General features: G+C 40.5%; 2 protein-coding genes and 1 long non-coding RNA gene across 3 annotated transcripts; 1 reads left to right on the plus strand and 2 right to left on the minus strand.

The window, feature by feature from the left end:
- Window positions 1–2: 2 nt before the first annotated feature.
- LOC135431663 (uncharacterized) lies at window positions 3–952 on the minus strand. Its single transcript, XM_064686907.1, has 3 exons — window positions 813–952; window positions 318–751; window positions 3–259 (listed from the first exon to the last, which is right to left on the minus strand). The coding sequence occupies exons 1-3, from the start codon at window positions 839–841 to the stop codon at window positions 183–185; spliced, it is 540 nt and encodes a 179-aa protein (XP_064542977.1). The 5' UTR covers window positions 842–952; the 3' UTR covers window positions 3–182.
- A 2,911-nt stretch (window positions 953–3,863) lies between these two features.
- On the minus strand, window positions 3,864–12,878 carry edl (ETS-domain lacking). The gene is made up of 2 exons (XM_064687528.1): window positions 12,030–12,878; window positions 3,864–4,711 (listed from the first exon to the last, which is right to left on the minus strand). The coding sequence occupies exon 2, from the start codon at window positions 4,685–4,687 to the stop codon at window positions 4,163–4,165; it is 525 nt and encodes a 174-aa protein (XP_064543598.1). The 5' UTR covers window positions 4,688–4,711; window positions 12,030–12,878; the 3' UTR covers window positions 3,864–4,162.
- Window positions 5,428–16,037, plus strand: LOC135432063 (uncharacterized). Its single transcript, XR_010436883.1, has 2 exons — window positions 5,428–6,345; window positions 15,817–16,037. It is a non-coding gene; the product is annotated as an uncharacterized LOC135432063 (long non-coding RNA).
- Window positions 16,038–18,997: the final 2,960 nt, after the last annotated feature.

The raw sequence follows: 18,997 nt of genomic DNA on the forward strand, positions 1-18,997 counted from the left end.
CGTTTCCTACAATTTTCCCGGTCTTTGGACATATTTATTTGCTTTTGCCGCTTTTGTTTTGCTAAGCGCATTCGCTCAGAGTCGAGAGATTACAAATTGATTGATTGATCAAAAAACGGTTTTCACAATTTGACATTCCAATGAAACCATCATCATTCCACCCCTTCCAGCGGAAACAGCCATCAAAAGGGAAGATCAGCAATCAAATAGATTGTGATGCTCAACGTGCACATCAGGATTATGGCTTTGATCAGGTCCTCTGTGGATCAGTGAGCAGGATTAACCTTTAGGATTTTTGGCTAAAGTGGACTACGCACGCATTGAAAAATCCATTTCTGGGTTATCCATTCGCCTTTTGTCCATTTGCTGCGGTCGCATGCCACGACAGTGAGCCCTATAGATGCGATCATAGCGGGCCGCCTTGGTCGGGTGCACGGGACGCTGGACCTCGTGATCGGAATCGATCCACATTGTGGTATTGTTGCCCCACGCAACTCTCTTGACTTGCGCCGCTGAGGGCTGGGCGAATACCTCGCGAAAATTGGTTTGGGATCGGTGCAGCAGCTCCTCGGCCTCCTCCTGGCGTTCGGCATAGTTGTGGGGCATGATGGTCTCGTCCAGCGCTTGGACTATGGCCTGCTCAACGGCCAGCTTCTGATTGCATTCCGGCACAAAGGCGGACATCGACAGCTTCGACAAGCAGGTCATGTAGATGGCACTAGTCGACTTATATATCTGTACCGGCATAATGCTAGGGATAGACTTTTAAGACTTAGTATTCGATTGGGTCAAGTGGGACTTAGGCTAGGCACCTCTTCAAAAAATTACTGTGTGGCTGCATTTTGGATTTGGACAGAAAAGTAACGAAAAGTTTATAAAAGTAAAAAAATCGATTTATCAAATTCAACTGTTCAAAGCTGAAAATATAAATGCTTTCTCATAGCTGCCTATATGATAGCCTCCCGATGGACTGAGAGGCCTTTAGGGTTCTCCTTTGTCCTGCCCAATTGTGTAGGGTTGGGCTCCACTTCTTGGAGAGCTTTAGACAATGCGTCTTATCTCCGCATACTGTAAGAACCTACACAATCATTTTGAAATTTTATGATTCAAGAAGTCAAAGCGTCGTCCAATAAACTAAATAATTATAAATATTAAACTTACTGAGAGGTACAGGGAATTTTGTAGTCGACCACACTCGACGGCTTTTAAATTGTATGTTCTACGAGAAATTTTTAGCTCTTAGATATTTTTTCGGCATCTCCCAAAAGCATTTTTACTGCAGCTGAGTTTTTAGGTGCTCTAACAAACTTTATTCTTTTATATTTAGCTGCCCTTGCCTACCTCTAAAAATCAAGAAAATCATGTAAATAGCTCAACATTTATGCAAAATAATTTAAATTAAAGCTGCATAAATCATATATGTAAACCTTAATAAAACGTCCACAGATCTGTTTAGAAGGTTGTTTGCCTTGTTGCCTCCCCTTAAGGATGTCTTAGCTAGATTTTCCAACATTTGATAAGGTTATCCAATCCCTAGCTGGGTGTACTAGAGGCTCAAAGCATTCTGTAGTCGCTACCCTCACAGCACTGTGGATAGGTTGTGTCAATATGTTATTTGTAAAAATATTCGTGTGCTGCAAAGAGCGTCAGCTGTGCCGTGTGGCATGTGGCATGTGGCAGGTCGTGGCTGTCTTTTAGAGGTTGTGGCCACGACATCTGTTTCATATTACAAGGTAGAGCAGCCAAAGGTACAAACAAAGTGCTTGCCATGTTGTTGTTGTCGTTGTTGTTTCTGGTTGTTGTTGTTGTTGTTGCTGCTGCTGGCCCATTTGTCTCACTTCCTTTACCTTTCAGGCCGGCGTTGTGTGCGCACAAACAACATCCCGGATGCTCAACTAAAGAGAGAATTAAAAACAGAAAACAGACAAATTTATAAAACTGCACTAAATGCAAAGTTCCAAAGTTACAACAGCAGCAGCAGCAGCAGCAGCAGCAGCAGCGGCGACAATGAGCCGCATACAGGAAGAGACAGCGCACATGCTTTTTGTATCTGTATCTGTAAATGTATCTGTATCTGTATCTGCATCTGTGTGCGGGTATCTGTATCTGTGGCTGTTCATTCATAGAAAAACCAAAACGAGCGGATGCACGGGCGGATGAAGCGCTTGAATCAGCATCGCCCTCTCCCTATCTCTCTTGCTCTCTCCCTCCCTCTCTCCCTCCCTCTCCCTCTCTCTGCATCTCTCACTGTGTACCTATAGAGCCCTATCTCTACGTGCGGTTTCTATTTGGCTACCGCTGCTGATTATCATGCCTCGTTATTGTTATTGTCATAATTGTTAAACTATTATTTGCAAAAAAAAAAAAAGAAAATACAAAACTATAAAAAAGGGGAAAAAGTGTTCAATTATGAGAACGAGCCCCGACTTCGGTTTACCCAACTCTTTAAATAATTGCCAAATATTATTGGCTCCACAATTAACAACAAAAAAAAGTATATATTGAAGACATCTCGGCATTTTGCTTGGCTGTTCTATATCCATAGACATAAATCACGCGGCGCTCTAAAAATAAACATCATGGGTGATCTACCGCCTGGCATCAACTCGAACAAATGTTAACATTAACTTCTTGGCCAACAATAACAAAAAGTTTATTGCACTTCCATTGAGTTCGGTTGCTTTTCTTTGTTTTTTGCTGGGGTAACTTCAGAGAGCATTTCTCGTTTAACCTTAATGATGTGCTAATTGGGCAACGTATTCCAACATGTCAATGCGCCTCTTCCTCTTCAGCTTCTATATAGTTCCATTCGAAATTGTGAAAGACATAAACAGCACATAAAACACAAACTAAGTAGACACAAGTTGTGCGCATTCATTCCGAATTGTTTAGAAAGTGGCCAAAGAGATGCTCGAGAGATTTACTCTAGCCACGAGAATTTATTAAGACGGTTATCCATCAGAGAGACAAGTCTTTAATCTTCTCCAAATATTCTTTGAGTGGAAAATTTAGCGTGAAGTGCGCAGCTCAATCTTCGGTAAATACCTGTAAATATCAGTTAGGTCCGGAAATGGAAGCTTTTCTTTAGATATTATTTTTTCATTTTTTTTCCATTCTCACCCAGTTATCGTACATTCTTTTATGCTTTGATAACACATATCTTGAGTGCCTGTCTACGGCTTTATAGCCCGGTAATGTCTGTGGAATATCTAGACATGTTGACAGTTACCACTTGTTAATTGCATTATTAAATTATCATGATATACCTGTTTTTAATGGTAAGCAAATAAACCTACTATAAATTTGTTATGCTTATGCAGATTATTATTTACACACATGCTCGGAAGACTTCAAGCTGTATATATCATATATAATATCACATTTATAAACACGACTAAATGTAGTTATTTTATCGCTTTTTTTTCGCGTGCAAAAGAAGATCATGAATTAATATCAACTAAATTTCTCGAATATTTCCATTAAGAGACGTTTCCCAATCTTAACTCAGACTCTTCTACAAATTTTTCGTTATCAAGACTTTATTATATCCATATTGTTTTTAAATTATCTAATAAAGATATTTTCATTAGATTACCAAAATAGTTTAGACTATTTTCAAGATCTTGGACAATATCCATTAAATTCTTGTCTAGCAAAAGTTCTATCAGTAAGAATTAATCCCTTAAGAGCTTGGCATCTTTCGTTATAGCCCTTCCCCTTTCACTTACTTAAGGGACCAGCTGGGGCTCGGAGAAATACTCTTTCACATTATTTTACATATTTCAAGATCTTTTCAGCACTTCCGTAAATACATTCATATCAAGAACTTCCGTCTCGCTTCACGAAAAAAACTCAGAGTTAAGTTTCATTTCATAAAATTTCATTTTATATTTTCATTAGATGCAACTTATACGACTAATAGGACAGCATTTGAAGTGTGCCCCGCAGTGGGCCGCACTTGAGGAGGCGCAGGCGGGGCATGCTTCGACCACTTAAGCGAATAAACAAATGCATTTAGGTCTAAGACTTACGACTAGGAGCACTAGCGACTAGTTAGGTCTAAGTGAGCTATATAGAGCATAGGTGCTATATGTATATACTATGTATATGTACAACCTGGTTAGGGTATTACGCACGGGTGTACAACCTCGGCGAGTACACCCTAGGAGAGCAGCGCCATGGCGCGGGCGAGGCGCACACGGAAATCACGATAGAGCATCTTGCCGCCGACGGGCACACGACACAGATACATGTCCAGGCTCATCAGGCAGAGGGCTTTGCCGTTCATGGGGAACTTCTGTGGCAGCTCGGGCGTCACCTCAAGCCCTTCGGAGACGGCCATGCTGATCAGCCATTTCCAGACATCGGCGCGTGTCCAGTCTCGCGGATCAAGCGGCAGCCCATCGGAGCCTATGGGATGGTGCAGGCTGGTGTTGTTGTTCATATTGTTGTGCTGACTGTTGCCCGTGCCAATGCTGCTGTTGTTGTTGTTGTTGATGTCTTCGCCGAGCACTGTGACGCCGCCGCGACACTTGTCCAGCATTTGGTATGGATGATGACGCTTCATGGCAGCAGCCGCATTGCTCGCCCACAGCTGCTGCAGCTGCTCCTGACCGGCATTGACCTGCGACAAGTCCAGAGGCGGCACGCGTCCGGCGTATTTCGGGTAACTGGCCTCCACTTGCATTGTGCAGTTGCCTCAAACAATCAGCTGTAATGACAGATAGAAATGACGCCGATTAATGGAAGTGACTCATTAGCTCAGAGTGGGGGGATATTTGTACATATGAGTGTGTGTGCGTGTGTGTTTGCATGGGCAGAATTCAAGTGGCGGAAATGCTTTCACAAGCGGACAATTGTTTAATCGCGTCAACGGCAACAATAATACGCATACGCCGCATTGTACGTGCAATAATCAAATAAAGAGCCTTTTAGTTTAGTCACCAAGTTTGCAGTGCCCAAAGAGAACGATGGCAAGAAATGAAATGAAATGACGCGTTAGTCGAACAATTAAATTTAGCTAAGAATCATCTTATTTAATTATATATATTATCAATCTATGAAAATGTCTCAAATTGCTACCTTTGCAATTTTTAGACTTTCTTTAACATAACGCAGCTATAATATAACAAACGTCAACTGTTATATAGCTGGTATGTAGGTCGTTCACTTAACAGCGCTGTTAAGTAAGAGTATTCGAATTTCGCCGTGTCGCCGTGGTCTGCCCGTTTCGTTGTCATGCTTTGAATGATATTTTGTTATTGTAGCGCAATATTAAATCTGACCTTGTTGCCATCGAAAAAAATGGGACGCACTGTTGCGGAGCGCGGCGGGGCGGGTCACACGCGAAAGGAAGCGCTGAATAATCATTACGCTGCTGTCATATCGATAACAACAACAACAGCAGCAGCAACCACAACAACGACAACGGGGCGACACTAACTGTAGCCGTAGCAGCGGCGGCAGCAGCAGCAACAATCGAGTGTTAGCCATGGCCACATTTAAATAAATGGCCCACATTTGTATTGCTGACTATTAGCTGATGGCTCAGTGGTTTGCTCAATTGTTGGCTGACATAGAAAGGCAAGTGCCAAACCGGAATGGCATCGATTACGATAACAATCAGAAGCAATGCGGCAAGCGGAAACAATTAGCAAACGGGCGTCGGTGACGACGACGACGACGGCGAATTGGCAGCTTGCGAATGTGGCGAGCAAAACAAAAGCGAAAAACCAAAAGACAGCCAGCTCACACACAGCTTGGGCAATCAGAATGGCAATGCGAACGGGCATGGAAATGAAAATGGCAGTGACAAGCAAAACATCCGCCGGCGCATAGCCAAAGCCAAAGTTAAAAGGTGTGTGTGTGTGTGTAAGGGTAAGGCAACGGAAGCCGCGGGCGGGACGGCAACCATCATCTGTGATTTCATTTCACACAGTGTACGAAAAAGTGGGGAAGCCAATTGTGGAAGAACCCTTGAGTTTAGCCCATTTGTCATTTGCGTGCGTTAATAGTTTTCCGGAACTCGTTTCAAGTGCTTCCGTCCAAGGAAGTGCGTAAAACCCAGCCAAGAATCCGCCAAGGAATCGAATTCGTATGAAGCCGCAATTTTAATTATACCTGTGTGCATGTGTGTGTGTGTGAATGTGTGAGTGTGCCCAGTTCATTGCCAGCAGCGCGTTATTTCCCACGAACAGTGAATTCGACGGGCGTAAACAAATGAAATGAATCAACAAATATGAAAAAACAAAACAGAAAACTCTTTTCGCTGTTCTCTTTGTTTGCTCGCCAGGAAGCCACACACAATGCCCCGCTTGGAAGCTGCCCCAAGAGCCACTTGTTGAGGTATGTGCATATGTATATTTGTGTGCTGTCTGGGGGAAATGCTGAGTAAACAAAGTTATTAACATATAAATTGGGCATTGGAGAATGCCCCTCTGTAGCATTAGCATAAGCCATGGTCAGAACAAGTTGCCTGAGATTTGAGCCATGCAAACAAAAATTAAGCCCAACCTACGCCTTGATAAAAGCTATCAGTATGTTCGGCTATTCCATTGGTGACTCAACTGCAGCGGATGCCATAAACATGCCCAAGTTTGTCCAAGACGAGGCCTAATACTACACGCTATGTTCGGCATGTCATTAGCTCAAAGGTTCGATAAGCATTTCGATAAACGATAAACATTAGCATTTCAAATGTGACCGGCCGAACCTCAGGTGGTCCGCACAGCGGGCGCGCTAAATTAGAGAATTATAACAGTTTGAATTTGATAGAAGACCACCCCGTGGGGCGACTTCCGCAGGCAAATTCACGAAGTTCCGCCCACAGCGAAATGAAGGCGTGTGAAATGTTTAAAGATTTTTTGGCCATTAATGCTGTCAGCAATTGAAGCAGTTTCTGTAGGCGGAGCATTAGGCGCTGTAGTTTAAGGATCAAGTCCAGACATCAATTGCCCAAAAGGTAGAAATTGTGTGTGGCACAGGTCTGTTGCGCTTCCGTCGCGACAAGGGCATGATCAATAGCTGAAATCATTAACCCACGCAAGCTCCAGCGATCGTTCTGTCTGTCTGTCTGTCTATCTGACTGATTGTTTTTGGTTGTTTTTTATTGTTGTATTTTGTCAACATTGGCATTGGCATTCGTTTGGTTCGGCTACACACAAACCGCGTGCTGAGCACGCGCCCAATACAGCAAATTGTTGTCGTGGTTGCCCTTAGCCCAGGGTCTTGTGCTCTGGGGTCTGTGCCTGGGTAGGAAATGGTTTTCTGTTACTAGTTGTTGCTGTCCGGGTGTGAGTGTGTCGGAGTCAATGACAGGAAGTCTGTGCAATGTGCGCATATCCGCCTCCGCCCGCGCACAGGATGCACAAAAGGAAACTCTGACACACACACACACACACAGAGAGAGAGAGAGACACAGCAAATGTGAGATACGACAACGAAAACAAATACAAATGCATTTGCGCCAGTTTTAATTACGTTGACGTCTGCACTTTGCACTGTCGCATGTTGTTCTTCTTGTTGCTGCTACTTAGTGGCAGCTACTATATAAACACTGACACATACTCACACACACACACACACACACACACACACACTCAGGCGTCTCTTCTTTGAGTGTGCAGCAACAACGAAAAAGACGAAACGTAAAATCGTAATTTGAAGTTCGTAAAAATGACGCGTTTCCTGTCATTTGGCGAGCACTTTAAGTGCGTAATTTGCTCCCCACACACACACACACACTTGCACACTCACACACACATACATATACACTTAGGTCTTTGTATTTGTGTCTGTTGACGCCTCCCATCTTTATCTGCAGGTCGCTTCCGTTTTTGAAGAACTCATCTACCGCGAACTTTGCCGGGCATCACAAACTTTTGCTCAATTTCGCATACAGATTTTCTATACCCTGTACAAAAATTTGCACGTGCTATGCATGACAGGAAAGCGAACTATGCCACAGTAAAACTATAACAGATGTAGCTATAAAAATATCTGTGAACATTTAAGATACCTCAAAAAGTTTTCAGTTTTCTAGTATTTCGTAAATTTCGAAATTTTACCTAACCTAATTACCAAATCTCAAAGTCTTAACTAATACGATTTAATTGGCTTTCAAATACTTCTTGCTTTTATTTACAGGGTATTTCCGTAGTCGCAATCGAAGCAGATGTCTTCTCTGGTTGATTTTGTTTGGTTTACATATCAAATGTCTGACAAATAGAAAACACAGCGACTATGTAAATTTGCGGGCTGCCATTAATTTGATTACAATTTGAAACTGTTCTTGCTCTGCGCGCACGAATGTATCTCTCAGATACGTGTATCTCATAGATACAATTGCGCACGTCCAAATTATGCGCTTCCTCCTAACTCAATTCGCTTTCTTGTCTAGAATTAAGTTGAATTTCCAGCTGAGGAGTTTTTCTTTGTGCTATTTGAGGTCTAATCATGTGGAAAAGCGCCGTGAGAGGGGCAAGAACATATTTGTATCTTGTGGTCTATTAAATTATACAATTAATTTATTTAAGATTATAAACAGTTTCTTCTGGCTTGTTTGCTTGGCTGCAATTCAAGGCAAATAAACTTGCACATTCAATAACAAATATTTTACAGAGTGCATACAACAACAACAACAAAAACAACAACAACTATAGACAGCGGCAGACGACAGATGATAATCCGCTGAATTTTGTTAAAAATAAACATTTTTGCCAGCCAAGCAACAACAAACCGGATTCCCACATGTGTGTACTTGTTGTGACGTATGTGTGTGTGTACATGTATATATATATATATACATATATGTTTGCTGATATTACAAATCATGTAACGCTGTCGCAGCGGCGTCTGCCTGACGTCTGCAAAAGCTGGCGCTGCAGCATGGTCGCTTAGGGCGGGGGCCGGCTAGAGGTAACTAGGGGTTGGGCCAGATGCATTGGGGGATTGGGCACTGCACTGGATGCGGGAACTGCGCTCATCGCATAGCCATTCATCATTTTCATGAGGGCGCAGTTGATGGACGGATGTGTGACGACTTTTCCTCGTTACAAAAATAAAAAAGCAAACGGCGCCAAATGCATTTCGCTTGGGGCTAGTCGTCGGGTCGTCTGTGGGCCGGTAAATATTTAGTTGGAAATTAAATAAAAGCAGAGCCCGTCAAATGCTTTGATGATGACGAAGCTGCTGATGTGGCCCTCGTCTGCTCCATCGCTGTCTGCACATTGACAGCATCAGGCGCTGTCTTTTCACGCCCCACACGTGTCGCGGGCAATGAAGCGGGACGGCCGACAGGCAGGAGGATGCGCTCCGGCACGACACGCGCCATAAACAGACGCAACCTAACAAGCTGCCGCCGAGACTACAACTCAGGTGGGTTAGCCTTCAAAATAAACGCAATAGAAAACTATAGACCGAAGCTTCAATACACTTTCTTTCTTACGAGAGCATTAGTTCCAAACGATTGTTCCTATTGGAGATGTGTAATATGAGCTGTTTTACCCACCGATTGTTCCTATAGAAGTCTTATGATATACGGAGAGAGAGACGGATTATTAGATATCGAAGGGGAAACCTGAAGCTTGTAATTGCTGAGCTTAGTCAATATATCTTGAGAATAGAAACATTTTCCATTCCAAAAAATTGACTTTTCAACGGATTCTTCCTATATATAATATATTATATTATATATATTGATATTTTATATGTTTAAGAAGAAAATAGTGCTCGTAAAAACAAGAATAGATACATATATGAAAATACATTAAAAGCTTAAGACTAGTTTCCATATGAAGACAGAGAGGCATGACTATATAGATCCGGCTTTTGATACTGATCAAGAATTGGTATATTTGATGGGATTTTTTCTATGCAGTACATATTTAGCGACTATTAGATAATGCCCTCTGCGAGGGTCTAAAAAGAGAGACGCAGCCGGAAACGCGAGCAATAGCTTATCACGAGGCAACGAAAATTGATAGGGGCTTTACCTGGTACTATCTAAGAAATTGCATATAAAGAGTCTAGTATGCTATGTCATGGGTTTGTTATTTCCTCTAGTGGGTCAGCGGCGGGCTGAATCAGCGAGCGGAGAGAGATAGAGTGAGCGGCAGAGAGAGAGAGAAAGAGTGGGAGAGAGGGAGAGCGCGCACGAGACTGCAACAGAATTTAATTAAGTGATGTTGTTTCTTTTTTTGTGGCTGTTGTTGTTGTTGCTCTTGTTGTGTGGCCAGGTGCGTTTTGATATGTGTGGCAGCAGCTGCAAAGATTACAAAGACCCGACTGCCACAATAATAGTTCCAGCTGAGAAAGTTCTCATGCGCTGCCGACTTGGCCACATCCTTTGCGCATGCGCGCGCATTCACAATATTCATGCGGGCCACAACAGGGTAACAAAGCGCCCAAAATGCATTTAATATCGTGCCCTCTCATTCTGAATCTCCCTCCCTCTCGCTCTCTCGCTCTCTTTCGCTTGACTGTCTCAAGTTGATTCTTCTGTTTCGGTTTTTTTTTTTGCAGCTGCCGTCTCGGCATTTCGAGTGTGTGTCGCTTTGTTTTGTGGTTTCTCTCTGCGGTTATCTGAGCCGCAACTTGGCCCGGTCTGTTGCCAGTTATTCTCTTGACAATATCTGTTAGGTTTTCATAACCATAAATTCGGTCATGGCAACTGCACATTGAGTCTAAGTCTCTGAAAGGGCTAACAGCGAACCTGGCTTATAACTGGACTTGAAGTGTGCACCAAGAATTGGCAACAATGCGCAAAGAGATTGTGGCGATATCTTTATTATATTTAAACTAAAGCAAGTCCGCTTATGTGCCTCGCCTTTTGTACTACATCCACGAAGCTGTTTATCTGTGGTTCTTTAAACAAAGTGCTTGAATTTCAGCTAGAATAACAGAAGAACCTCGTGAGAGACACTTTTTATGAGAAACTATAAATGCGGCTCGTATCGCAGCACTATTTGATATATGAATATATATATAGATATAATTAGGAGTCTGTATTAATGTGTTATATCTGAGTTTCCTTGAACTTAAATAATAAATGATCAATACTAAAACTAAAAAGATGTCAAATGTTAAGATTTCTGCTCATTCGCAAAGTAAAGAATACATATGTTTTATGCTCTTCGTCTTGTCTGTTCGTATTTACGCAACTTTTCTGGTAACTGGGAGCTATATATATCGAGAAAATATATATCTTCTCCAGTCGTAAAGTTAGACTAATCAAATTTAAAGCATATAGAGTCCTAATCAGTTCCCCTAATGATCATTTTTTTGTTAAATAGATATCTTCAAATAATTTTGGCTGTTAACCGTTTTCAGATTGTTCTTGAACTGAGGAAGAGTAATAGAAAGTCGAATATAGTATTCCAGCTTGTTTTTATTTGGATCAATTAGCTCTAATATCTTATATACCCGCCCAATTTCGACCAGTACAGGGCATAAACGGCCTTTGCATCAACTTGTGCTCTTGAAAACGCTTTTGTAGCACACGATCCTAACTCAAGGTAACGTTGATTGTCAAGTCTTGAGCTGACCTATTGCTTTGGCATATCATATTCATAAATATCGTATGGCTTTGGCAGCGCTCGCACTTTCAATTTTATACAAATAGTATCTGCTTTTTTTTGTATTGTTTTCTGTATCTGTTAAATGTTGCGCTTATGTTAATTTAAATGGTTTTTCAGCTGGCTTAAAGGCATGCATGTGTGTTTATATACAGTCATTACGAAGCACCTTTTAGAGGTCAATTAGCAAGTCACAAAAAGCAATAACAGCGAAAGAGAGACGGAGAGAGAAAAAACGAAACATAGTACAAGGCAAAAGGCATCAAATAAATTGTCCGATTGAGCGCATTCTTCAACATGTCAAACAAGCCGTTTAAAGTTTAAACAACCTTTAACAACAACAATACTTAAACAGCAAATTGTTTTTGTTTTTAATGATAGCCAAACTTGGCAGCTAGACTTGGTTTTCGTTTAGGGTCTCCTAAAAGTTCATATTGCCTTATAGCTGCTGCTTACCTCGAGTCGAAAGTTAATCCAAAAGTTGGCGCCTTGTTGAGTTGTTGTTCAAATTGACGACAATATCCGTTTTAATATATATCTCTTCTCTCTCTCTCTCTCTATATATATATATGCGAATATATATACGTGCTTGGTATGTGGCTTGTTTGTAATTTGTTTATGAATTTCTTTTATTTGCGTTTTGTTTATGGAACTTCCTGCGCGGAATTGCCAATGCAATTTCAGTTGTCGTTCGAATTTTTAATATATATGTGCATGTATAAATTTGTTTTATTTTTGTTGTTGTTTTTCGCGAAAATAGAAATTGCACTTGTTGGCGTTTCGCTTTCGCTTAAGCTGTTTTGTTGTTGTTGTTTTTTTGTCTCTGCGCTCTCTCCCAATACGATTTTCACTAGTGCACGGCTTCTGGCAGCTGGAGGCACACTTAGATATTTGTGCGAATTGCGAATTTCACAATTTGCAAAAATGTATCTCACAGTTACAAGCGGCAGGCGGCAACAATAATACGGCTGTCGCTTGGGTATTTCGCGCTCTGAACTACTTTTCTATGTGCGCTTGGCTCGGGTTTCGAAAGTTTGCCTTTTTTTGTTTTTTAATGTTATTTGTTGTTGCTTTATTTTCAAATTGTTGCAACGTTTTCAGCTTCAAGTTTCTTTAGTTTTTGCTTTTGTTTCTTCTTTTTTTTTTTGTTCACTTTACACAAAATTCCTGTTTGCAGCTGCAATTCGCTTTTGTTGCTGTTGTTGTTATTGCGTACGAGTATCTGCGTATTTCAGCAAGCGCAACACAAGTCGTGTATCTTGTATCTGTAGCTGTGTGTATCTGCGTTCTGTGCACGCGCACTTCACGTTCTCAACTGATTGCGATCGTGCCCATGCAGCGGGTTTTGTTGCCTCAGCCAATCTCACGCTCTCTCTCTCTCTCTCTCAGTCAAGCGCACTCCTACTCTCTCTCTCTCTCTCCCACTATCAGATAACCGCTCTCACACGCTCTATCGGCTGTCTGTGAGCGGCGCTCTCTGTTACACTGACAAAAATTGGGTTTACCTTTAAAGAAATTAGACTCTAAAATCTTAAAAATTTAGAGTAGAACAGATAAAAGTGGTACGCGTCTCTTATCTATTTTATTTATAAATTATTTATAATTTTTTTCAAAATCATATCTTTAATTTATAAATTATTTATAAATATAATCCTTCTCTTCTTCATGTTATGTATTTTCCAACACACAATCTTTATGATAATATATGTTCTATATAGTATATATATTTTTTTTTGTTATTTCATAAGGTTATTTCTCGATTTGCTGTGTTATTTGGTTTTTTTTCTTCAGTATTACTCTTTACAGTTTTTTTCGATAATACGCTTACCTGACAGCAGTGGACACATTTTTAGATGTTCTTTGTTTGAAAAGGGCCAAAAACTAATCGGGTTTTCATTCATGGAATGTAGAGCCCGCATTGTCGAGCACCAAATCGATTAACTCATGGATTTAAGGGGTAGGTCGAACGTTTTCGCTAAAGAAAGTATTCAGAACTGTCGCAAGTGAGCATATCTCAATTGAGATACAAATCTTAGGAGCAAATGTAGGGGCAACTAATTTTTATGATAAAGAGAGTTCCTCCTGTTATTTTAGAATTTGCAAATAAATACAAATTAAGATTAAGACTGAAATTGATGAACAGAAATCAGAAAAAATAATAATTACAATGATAATAATAATAATACAATATGATATTAATACTAATACTAATAATAGTATAATACTGATACTAATAATAATAACAATGATAATAATAAGAATAACAATGATAATAGCTACAGTCAATCGTTCACATAATATTATAATTATTCTCAGTATTGGGCATGCTTACTATTTTCATTACCATTATTATTAATACTATTGTAACTATTATTATTAATATCATTATCATTATTATTATTATTATTATTATTATTATTATTATTATTTTTAATATTATTATTATTATTATATTTATTATCGTTAGATTTTATGTATTAATAAATATAATTTAGTAGTCAGTAATAAAAACAAATTCAATCGTTATAATAACAATAATTATAATGAAAATAATAACCAATACTGAGTATAATATGATCTGATAAAGCATATTATTAAATAGTTTCCATTTACCAATCGCTCAATTTAAATTACATATTCAACACCATTTTCCATTTCATTGCCTCCACCCTCTCTCTAGCACTTCTCATTTCTAATATAATTTGATATATTCAAAATTGGAACCTTTTTTGACTGGGTTGGCACCTATGTTAGGCACCATTCCAATTATATATGACTCTTTCCCTGGCTTTTCCTTTTCCTCACACGTTGACAGACGTCAATTAATCAAGTCGCACTTAATTTTCATTGAAATATCTTTTGTACATATTAATAAAAAATTCCGTGGGGCAATGCCAACAATTTCGGTGGCCATCACGTGCCACCGGGGGGCACATGCGAGCCACAACCGAGTGTGTGCGTGTGTGTGCGTGTGTGTGTGTGTGTGTGTGTGTGTGTTGACTAATTACGCTGCCTAGACGACGAAATGTAATTACAGGAAATCCTTTTGCCTACACAGCTAGAAATTGAGAATGCGCGCTTTGCGGTGGCGACTTCCTTTTCAAATTGACAGCCAAAAAGAAAAACAGGATCATTTATTTGACTGACCGGGGGAAGGGGGAAGGGGAGATCCTGCAGCATGTGTTGGGTCTGTGCGTGAGCATATGGCTGCCAGCTAAGTGCCAGAATCCTTTCATCAATTTATAGACAAGCGTGAAGTGGAATACTCGAATTACGCAGCCTTTTGGCTTGCAGTTCAGTTCATTGGAATACCCAAAGCAGAGAGAGAGAGAGCGACAGAGACGCGCCCCCGAGCCTTGCCCCTTGGCGTTGCACAAGGCACGAGGCGTTTGCTGCAAGCAACCACAGGACGCGCGTCCTGTGCGTGAGTTCAAATTGCAGCAGCAGCTGCTGTTGCAGCAGGCAGTTCCACTGAAATTATCTAAACAGGGCCTGCGCAATTATTGCTATTGGGTTTTCACTTAAGATTGCACCTTTGTCTCTGTAAATGTATCTGCATCTGTTGAATGTATCTGTATCTGTAGCTGCATCTCTAGCTGTAACTGCTGTCTGGCTGCGCTGCTAACTGTCTCGTCCTGTCGCCGCCTGCTTTGATGCCTGCTCGCATTTCGCTGGACGAGAAAGTAGAAGACATATATAAAGATGTATGGAAAGGGAGAGCGAGTTCTACTTATTGTGCCTCTGCATCTAATGGCTTGTTTATCGCTCGCATCGATCGCAGACCAAATAAATTAAGTGCTTTAATTGGCCGCCTAATTGATAGCGGCGTCTCTTGGCCTAATGTGGCAGCGATGCTACCATGACCCGGTCCTACTCTAACATATATGAGCCGATTTGTTGTTTGAGCTGCACACATCCTGCCGGCCAAGCAGCTACAGTTAATCCTCCTAGGCTGGGCATCCTGTCCAGCTGCCGTGCCTCCAATTGCATTCGCCATTGTCTTCGGCCCACACAATGCATGTAAATGCCTCTCGCTCCGGCTCACACATGATAAGCATCGACAGGAAGCCAGACCGGGTGGATTGGCCCAACAAAGGATGTTTGCTTAGGCTCAGCAACTAATATCGCAGCTACGTACGTGACTTTGTATGGCTTGTGCGTTAATATTCAGCATATATTTCTCTTACCATATTTCCTATATTATTTCTCACTATTAGCTTAGCCTGTTTATTTTCAATTACAGGTAACTCTGTGTTGGCGCATAATTCGAATAAATGCGCAAAGCAAAAGGAAGTAAACGCTTCACACGAACCCACAGGCTCCAGTCGCGGTTGCCCAACTCGAAGATATCCCTTACTCAACTGCGAGCTCTATATATATAATACAAAATATACAATGTGTAATATTCAATCTAAGATAACTTCTGTGTTTCTTGATAAATTGATATGAATACAATCAATAGAATTAATTGACCCTGTCTATGGTTATTACAGGGTATTACAGTCTATCTGGGGTAATTATATAACTTCTAATGGACCGTGACAGGGGCGTGTGCCGCACAAATATTTCGATATCGATATTTATCGATTGAAAATAAAGGAAGAAATCTTACGATAAGAAAGAATCAACTTTCCCAATGGAATCTTACTAACTTAAGACAAAAACAACAAATACATCCTGGTGTAATTGCCTCTTAAAGATCGATATTCAAAATGGTTTAAGAAATGCTTTCTTTTGCTGGTCGCATAATTCTACACAACATCAATAGACCCTCTTTTTAACGCAGTCTATGGTAGGGTATTACAAATAAATTATATAATTCCTTATGGGTGCTGGTAGGGGCGTGTGCCGCCCACATATCAATCAATATTTATCGATTGTTCGTAAACGAAGAAAGCTTAGAAAGCGAAAGAATCTATCTACCCGATTTGGTGTCTCCGCCTCTTAAAGATTGCCGGGATTAAGAATCTAAGAATATGCTGGTCACATACACCTCTCCAACTTCAGTATACCCTATTTTTAACCCTGACTAGAGGTAGAGAGTATTTCGAAAATTATATAATTTCTAATGGGAGTTTTTCAAGCTGAAATTTTACAGCTGGCGGTGGCAGGGGCGTGTGCAGCCCATATATCAAGTTCCAAATATAGGGCCCGAGCATTTTTAGGGAAAACCCATCGAGGCAGCGCACTCGCCGTTAATCAAATGTTATCATAAGTACCAAATGTGCCTGGTGGTGTCTTTCTATATATAGCTATACATATATATATATATATATATATGTAGCTGGGTTGACTGCAGCAGCCACCCTCGCCTAAACGATTAATGGCTAAGAATTTCATATATGCCCAGGCCGGGCATTAAAACTGCACCAAAATATATACACGGAAAAGTGAATTTTATGATCTTCAGTGTTTGGCTAGAGGGGGAAAAACCCAGCCTCAGCATAGTAGCTAATCCTAGGCAGGCTCGTGGACTCAGTTTTATTGGCACTTTCCCGAACTATAAATCAATAAACAGATGTGTCGTAAAGTTTTCAGCTAGAAATACCAACTCGTAAGGCGGAATGAGGGGTGTGAGGGGGTGTGAGGGGGGGTGAGGGAGTGCATGTTGGTTGGGGATTCCTGTAATTTCACTATCTTCGGGACTAGCTTGGAAAACTTGCGGTTATTTCTTGGCTCGTCATAAATAGGCGTGGAATCGTTTGTCATCTTGTGCTGGCAGCTAACTCCACACATAAAAAAGAAAACGATCATTAACACCAATTTTTGTGGACCTGCCCCCAGCTCGGAGCGCAGAACGTCAAATGTTTAAATCAATTGCTCCACAAAACGAGACGAGGTAACCGTAAAAGCAAAAAATATAAAATAAAGCTGAAAACGCGCGCTCGTAAAACCAAAACAACAGATTCCGCAGCCATTCAAATGCCACACAAAACGAAAACGGAGAAGCCCCCTAGTACTACGAGAAGATCAGATAGAAGAAGACACAGAGAGAGAGAGAGAGAGAGAGAGGGGGAGATTGTAGAAGACAGAGATGGCGAGTGCTCGTGGGCACAATGGGAAACAAGCCGCACAGACTTCCGCTTTCATTTCATAAATTCGGATTAAGGCATTTTCAAATGATAACAATGAAAAATAAAAACCTTAAGAACTGTAGAAATGCGCCGTGAATCTGATTAACGGCAACTACAACGACTCGGAAATGTGTCACGTAAATGGTTTGTTTCCCAAGTAAACCCACAACATGCCCAAGAACAATCATCAACAACAACAACATTAACAACAACAACAAAGGCAAAGCTCACAAATTGCTGTAAAAAGAGAAGATCTCGGCGTAGAGCTGAGCATCCATTGTTTGGCAATTGTCGCCCATGTAAATATAAATGGGTATACATGGCATCAACTGAGCTGTTAAAGCTTATCGTATTACGAAATTCTGCCAGCTGAAGTTTTGCGGAAGAGCCTGTCAGGTGAAAACAGATAACTGAGGTGTGATCTTCAATGCAAGCAGGTGAGGTGCGAACTTTGAACCAAACAGGTCAGGCTACTTCAACTACGATTAAGTTATATTAAGTGATATATTTATTTTTATAAATTGTCTAAATTCGTGTTATATGTGATCTTATGTAGTTAAATATATCTTCAAGCCGAGTCCTTTTGATCGTAATATAGTTAAATATATCTTTCTGAGATCCTTTAATATCGTTTTTACCTTTGCTATACGCGAACATAAGTAGTTCGAACCTTAATAGAGTCTGTTTTGAGGATGCTCGATCCAATTCGATCGGTCACTGTGTAGATCTTATGTAGTTAAATAGATCCTTCAAACTGAGATCCTTTGATATTCTTTTTGTCGATTGTCTATATTCGTGATATACGTGATCTTCAGCAGTTCCATATTCCTGATAACTCAGATCCATCTTCTAACTGGTGTATAGCCACTAGCCGGAGATATTGTCTTAATTGCCCCCATATTAATTGTCCCCATATAACATGTTATATGTGATCTAATACAGTTAAATACGTAGCATAGCTTGCTGGACATTCTGAAAAGTCTCCCTCAATCGGGTCAGTAATTTCCTATTCCTATCCTTTAATTTTAGCTAATCCTTTTTATTGAATATATTTTAAAGCAATTATTATTAAATACCCTTTAACTATTAGATATTCTCTTACATTTCGACTTTGTCTTGATATCATATTTATATATATTGATATATATATATAAAATAAGTAAATATCGTCCAACAGAGATCCCTGGATCCACCAGCTTAAGGCTCGAGCACTGAGCCTCTTTATTCAGATGACTGCATCTACGATCTTACATATTGCTTCTATTGCTTACCTATATTCGTGAAATATGCGATCGCCCTCAGTTTAATGTATATGGTATTCCAATAGACAAACTCGTTTTATATTTTTCC

Source organism: Drosophila montana, unplaced genomic scaffold (genome assembly GCF_035044405.1).
Source record: "Drosophila montana isolate Dmon_TW-CO22-7 unplaced genomic scaffold, ASM3504440v1 contig_3200_1, whole genome shotgun sequence".
NCBI classification, from domain to species: domain Eukaryota; kingdom Metazoa; phylum Arthropoda; class Insecta; order Diptera; family Drosophilidae; genus Drosophila; species Drosophila montana.

Coding starts and splice junctions, on each gene's coding strand:
- LOC135431663 (XM_064686907.1), bottom strand. CDS start 841: ATGCAGCCACACAGTAATTTTTTGAAGAG. Junction 752..812: donor CACAGTAATTTTTTGAAGAG/GTGCCTAGCCTA, acceptor GTCTATCCCTAG/CATTATGCCGGTACAGATAT. Junction 260..317: donor AGAAATGGATTTTTCAATGC/GTGCGTAGTCCA, acceptor ACTGATCCACAG/AGGACCTGATCAAAGCCATA.
- edl (XM_064687528.1), bottom strand. CDS start 4,687: ATGCAAGTGGAGGCCAGTTACCCGAAATACGCCGGACGCGTGCCGCCT.